The following is a 6,000-nucleotide window of genomic DNA, read 5'->3' on the forward strand; positions in this document are numbered from 1 at the left end:
CTGGTGAGCAGAGCTCCACAGAGAGCAGAGCGATGGGGGGGGGGATTGTGCGAAGCTGTCACTGGTGTTAACCCCAAACTAAGCCACCAGCACCCACATGGCCTCCTTTCACTCAAGTGTGCCAGGACACACACGTCTTGCAGCCTGGGAGAGAATGGGAAGTGAAGACCGGAGGCGGGGGCGGAGGCGGGGGGTGAGGTGGAGAGGCGAGCAGGATGCGGTGGAGGAGGCTGCCTTCTGTGAGCTCTCAACTCATTACTGGGGGTTTGGCAAGGCAGTGAGGATGACAGCACGGGGGACATTTTTGTTTCTCTCGCTCTCATCCTGGTAAATCTGCTTTCCAAACATGGATCTGTGCGTCCGACTCGGAAAGTGAAAAGCCTGCAAACAAACAATACGGCAATTTGCAGCTCGGGCATTGCAGGGTTTTCACTTTTTCCACAGCTTCTCCCATCGCAGTGGGGTAATGACAGATTGTGTCATGGTTATCGAGCCTGGCTGTGGTTGGTGAGGAGGTTATCAACCATCTCAATTAGAAAGCCCACAGCTGCTCGGCTGATTACAGCGTCTCAAAGAGGATCCAGATGAGGAAACTATGTCCCCTCTCCACAGCTGGGGGAGGGATGAGGGCCCCACACTAATTTGCTAATTTAATTTAATCACACAGTTGAGAGTGGCTGACAGCAGAGCACAATAACAACGGATGACAATAATATAAATACATTAAGGATTATGCTGATTCAAAAATAGATTCTGTGTCACAGCGTGTGGGGACCAGTAGAAACTGATGAGAAGCATGTGCTCCTAAATAGAATAATAAGGAAAGTAAAGGAAGGCACCAAAAACACGGGCATTGACTTGGCAGGAGATGTAGGCATTTAGGTCCAAAAGTATATCATATCAAATAGCTATACACATATACAGTATGTAACAAAATATAAATCGTCATACCCCTTAAACTGACGGACCTAAATACTGAACACATTACAGAAGCACCACAACAATAACAAAACTAAAGCGCTACATATTTAACAAGCATTTTATTCCAATCAAGTGTCCAGCAGTGTCATTATGTGTTTCCATGGAAGCAAACAGTCGAGCTAGGTGTGTGTGTGTGTGTGTGTGTGTGTGTGTGTGTGTGTGTGTGTGTGTGTGTGTGTGTGTGTGTGTGTGTGTGTGTGTGCAGTAATGGTGAGTGCCAGTGTGTAATATGAGCCCAGTAGTAATGGTGTTCAGTCAGTCTCAATGAGATATTCTAATGTCAACTGCCATTTGGGGACTAATTATTGTTGAGATGGAGTCAAAACATAGCTCTGTGTGTGCGTGCGTGCGTGCGTGCGTGCGTGCGTGTGTGTGTGTGTGCGTGTCTGTGTGTGTGCGTGTGTGTGTGGTTAGGATTGTTTAGTTTCCAGTTCTGGCCAGTCGTTAGGTTCAGGCTCTGTAATGTCATGTGTGGAAACAGGAGCCAGCCGCTCCGACCACTGTGTACTGCAGCGCGGTTAAAGTGGAGCATCGGACACCCAACTACTGCTGCTTAGCAGCCAGAACCACCGCTGTCACTTTAAAATCTCATTCTCATATAAGCTGATTTTACGAGGGTTAAAAGAAATAGAAATTATTAGTATTTGACTGCCATGTCTGAATAGTATGAAATAAGAAAACAAAACCATTGAATTAAACCGTTACACTCCACCTGAGTTTGGCATCATTTTATAACTTTAGTAGCACTTAAAATGACACTTACTTTTAGCACTTTGTAGTTTGGCTTTCTTGAAGAAATTGTATTTACTTGATTCCTGTTGTTCTGGTTTTGTACCCCCATGGTTGAAATGCACTTATTGTAAGTCGCTTTGGATAAAAGCGTCAGATAAATGTAATGTAATAACCCAAATAACGAAAAAAACTTGACAAAAGAAGTTTTAAGCTCAAAGTATAATGTCCCATTCAGGAATAGTTATAACTTCATTATAGGAAGTCAGGATTAAGTTCAGATTCTGTCCGTCACCATTTTACTAGTTCGGAGCGGTTTGGAGCAGGACATGACCATATTTGGACGAGCTGGGGGAGGAGCCAGAGGTGGATCTGATTGATCTGATCGGAAACCTGACGATACTACGTCCCGCCCACCGATAGCTGTAACCTGACTGCACCACAGGCCTGTCAATCAAACAGACACGCCCCCAAAAACAGGTCTTCTTGAATCTTCTTTTCTAATGAATGAGGGATTATTTTCAGATGGACCTCCAGAAAACTAATACGAAGGAGCGACTTTAGCTAACAACACCGAGATAACTGATGGACACATTCTATTGACTAATGTGAGTCGATGGAGCCGCAGGTTCTTTGGAGCCGACCTCTAGTGGCACTCTGTGGTATTGCAACTTAAAGCACTTCTGCATCGGCCGGAAGCTAGAAAAACGTTTACATACCGTGTGTTTTTCCACCAGCTGAGACAAATCAGTTACTTCAACAGAAATAAAAATGATTGCATATTTAAAAATGATGAGGTTTCAGATAAATGTATTCATGACCAAAATTGATATCATTTGTTTTTTAAACAAGAGAAATTTCTAAGAATGTGTAAAGAGGATACTCTGAAGAAGTGTGAACATCATTAGGCCAAGTTGAAGCTCATATTCTTATCAGTGTGTTATCAAGGTGGGGTCTGAACCAGATGGTGCTGTCGTCCTGGTGGAGGTGGACTCTGACATGTTCTGAGCTGCCAGATTGGGGCCCCAAACAATCACGCAGTCTGAGAAGGAGCTATTTTCCCACACCTCCACAAGCCAAGTTGTAAAGTATACAGTTTAATTCCTGGGCCTCTGTGCTGTAAACGGGCTGAGGATCCGGGTTTATTTTCTCTGCAGAGTTTGTCTTTGCTCATCAGAGAGACCCAAACACTAGAAGACAACAGCAGGCTGGGAAGTGTCAATGAAAGACGGAGGAAAAGGCTGATTATGGAAGAAGACTGGAAAGAGAGGGTGGCTGAGGGACAGGTGGATGGAGAAAACTCTCAGGGGCAAAGGAAGGCTTTAATTAAAGAAGATATTAGAGGGAGGGAGGAGGGATAAAGCTTCAGTCAGAGATGGAGGAAGAGAAGGGAGGACGTGCAGGAGATGGGGTAAAGCTGAAAGGAGAGGTGGATGGAGGAAAACCAGAGAAGGAGACTTTCACATGTCACCATATCGGACTGTCAACGTCACAATAAGTCATTATTACGGCCGCTGGCAAGCTTTCAGGAGAGACTGTGTGAAGTTGTGGCTGCTTCTAGTCAGACTTTAGTCAGGTTAGGAAGGAACGTTCTTCAAGGCACGGTCGGGTTTAAAACTTGGTGTCGAGGGGCTGGTGGGTTGGAGCGATGAGGATCAACATGAGAGGCGCTAAATTAAAGAGACAGAGGAGGAGAAAGAAGAGAAAGGCTGAAGGGAATCCCCTCTTGAAAAATGCTGCATGAATTCATAACTATTAATAAAATGTGTACGAAATACATACACATATAAATATAATATAGCGGTGGGAGAGGAAAGGCTGGAGGGGGCGGTCCAGAGGTTTTGGGGGTGTGATGTGGGTGGAGCTGTGAGCTTGTTGGGGGGAGACTGTTGCCACTACTGCTGAGACTTATCAAAACAGCTCCTACATTCTTGCTCAATCAGCCAGCCTCCCCGAGGACTAAACACTTCTACCAGTGTTTGTACTTAGGTAAACAGTAACAAGTGGGCTGTCAGGGGCCGCCGTGGCCTCGTTACAGATGCACTACTCCAGAGGTCCTGAACGACTGACACTTCTGTGGGTCCGCAAATGACGCACGAACACACACATGTTGATCGCAAAGGAACAAACGCAGACACAGATACACATCGACATATGAAACACTTCTTCTCAGGAGTGTGTGCAGACATTTCTGTCTCTCAGGGCCGTATGATGGTTGTACAGTGATCCCACGGGGCCCCACAACGCTGACAGGGAGCTGGTGGTCAAACAGCATTACATCCTCAGCTGGCTGCCACTGCTTAACAACACAAACACTCATCAACACTCACCATCATTTCTATACATTTGATATTTCTACTTCACATAAACATACACGCACACTCGTATTATCCAATGCTCTGGTGGCCTCACAGCAACGGACCCACAGCACGTCATTGTTGCTGCAACAACTAGACAGGAGAAAAAAATGGCTGCCACATTAAGTAAACCTGATATGAGCATTACCTGAGGAGCAAAAGAAAAATAACATCTGAGGCTGCTCCCTTAAAAATATGTGACTGTAATTTTTCCATTGGTTTTGCACATGCCTGCATGCACAGCTACATACTTCATCCTCTGGGTTTGATATTCTATCTGAGCACAAAATGTAAATACAGGTTATTGTTTTCCCCAAATTAAGAGGCAGGTTTACACTCAACCAAACCAAGCTCAGTCTATCTGGAGGATCTGTTCTGGGCAAGAAAAAAAAGCAAGAAACACAAACACTGATGAGATTTTTCCAGGTTTGAAAATCCTTCCCAAACAAACATTATTTTTTAGACAAGTCACATATGTTAGCGCTGACTCAACTACTCATAACAATAAAAAAAACAATATTTGCACTTAAAGTCATAAATCAGCCCCAAAATTACTGTATGTATACTGGAGTTGTTTGAATAGCATGTGTTACTGCATGACTCAAGAAAAAAAAAAAAAGAGGCAGCTGGGAGTTGGCAGGGTGTTGTCTTTAGGTCTCTTAATAAACACAACATGAAAGGAGCACCAGCAGGAACATACAGTGGGTGACGGAGACGGGGAAGTTGAAGAGTGACTGATGCTGTGCTGTGTAATATGGTGGAAGGAGCAGCAGCAGGAGAAACACTGAGGAAACTACACATGAATGAATGGCTGAGAAGACTTCCATGATGCATTCATGGCAGTGGCATGTTTTCTCTGACCATTACGAGAGGTTTGTCCAGGTGAAAAACTACAGTGTAGATGAGCAGATCCATCATTCACAAAAACACTCAACTGACTGAACGAAATGTGTCGCTGTGAGAGAAAAACAAACCTCAGTGGGGGAGCCAAAATCTGCAGAAGGGCTGCAGGTGCTGGTGTCAGGCAGGGCGGTGCCAGCACTGCTGCGCACTGGGGAGGACGGAGCAACACCGGTAGGGGGGTCGGGGATGCTGGAGGTCTGACGCAAAATGCCATGTCTCTGCAGACGAGCCCACGTACAGCTCCAGCTGAGGAGGAGCTCGTACAACAGCTGAACCTGGAGAGATAAACAGAAAGCATAGAAGGAATTAATTCAATGAAACCACAGACTGGATATAAAAGTGTTCGTAGTTTCCAGGTCTGAAAAATGAGGCCTAAAGCTGCAATACCAGCGAGTGCCACTAGAGGTCGGCTCCAAAAAGCCTCCGGCTCCATAGACTCCCATTCAACTTCTCTCATCAAATCCAAAGTGAATAAAATGTGTCCATCAGTTATCTCGGTGTTGTTAGCTAAAGTCACTCCTTCTTATTAGTTTTCTGGAGGTCCATCTGACAATAATCCCTCATTCATTAGAAAAGAAGATTCAAGAAGACCTGTTTTTGGGGGCGTGTCTGTTTGATTGACAGGCCTGTGGTGCAGTCAGGTTACAGCTATCGGTGGGCGGGACGTAGTATCGTCAGGTTTCCGATCAGATCAATCAGATCCACCGCTGGCTCCTCCCCCAGCTCGTCCAAATATGGTCACTCCCTGCTACAAACTAGCAAGACGAGCTTATCATAAATACTTAACATCCAAAACAATGTGACAGTTCGGCACAAACCAACACCGCTGTGCAGATATACAGAATGCGTCCCAAACCCAGTTTCATAACGGCTGCTCACTAACCAATGAGTGACGTCACGGCTGGTTGCCGCTTGACTGGGAACCACCGTGATATGAAATAGTCTCATGCAAAGAAAAACAAAAATGTCAATCAGTTTATGTCTTTTTTTTTATGCCTGAAAATGCATTTCTATAAAAAGCTCTGTCTTT

The 6,000-nt window shown here is 45.0% G+C and overlaps 1 protein-coding gene across 1 annotated transcript in view; it reads right to left on the reverse strand.

Annotated features, from left to right (window-relative positions):
• LOC138635076 (intermembrane lipid transfer protein VPS13B-like) overlaps window positions 1-6,000 on the reverse strand; it is a 317,362-nt gene that overhangs the window by 151,333 nt on the left and 160,029 nt on the right. Inside the window, 1 exon segment of the mRNA XM_069722388.1 lies at window positions 5,042-5,245. Within this exon segment, the coding sequence (XP_069578489.1) occupies window positions 5,042-5,245 (204 nt within the window).

The sequence above is a fragment of the Brachyistius frenatus genome, unplaced genomic scaffold (assembly GCF_029030835.1).
Source record: "Brachyistius frenatus isolate BFR_SWC_R1_liver_20210118 unplaced genomic scaffold, ASM2903083v1 Contig_289, whole genome shotgun sequence".
Classification (NCBI taxonomy): Eukaryota; Metazoa; Chordata; class Actinopteri; family Embiotocidae; genus Brachyistius; species Brachyistius frenatus.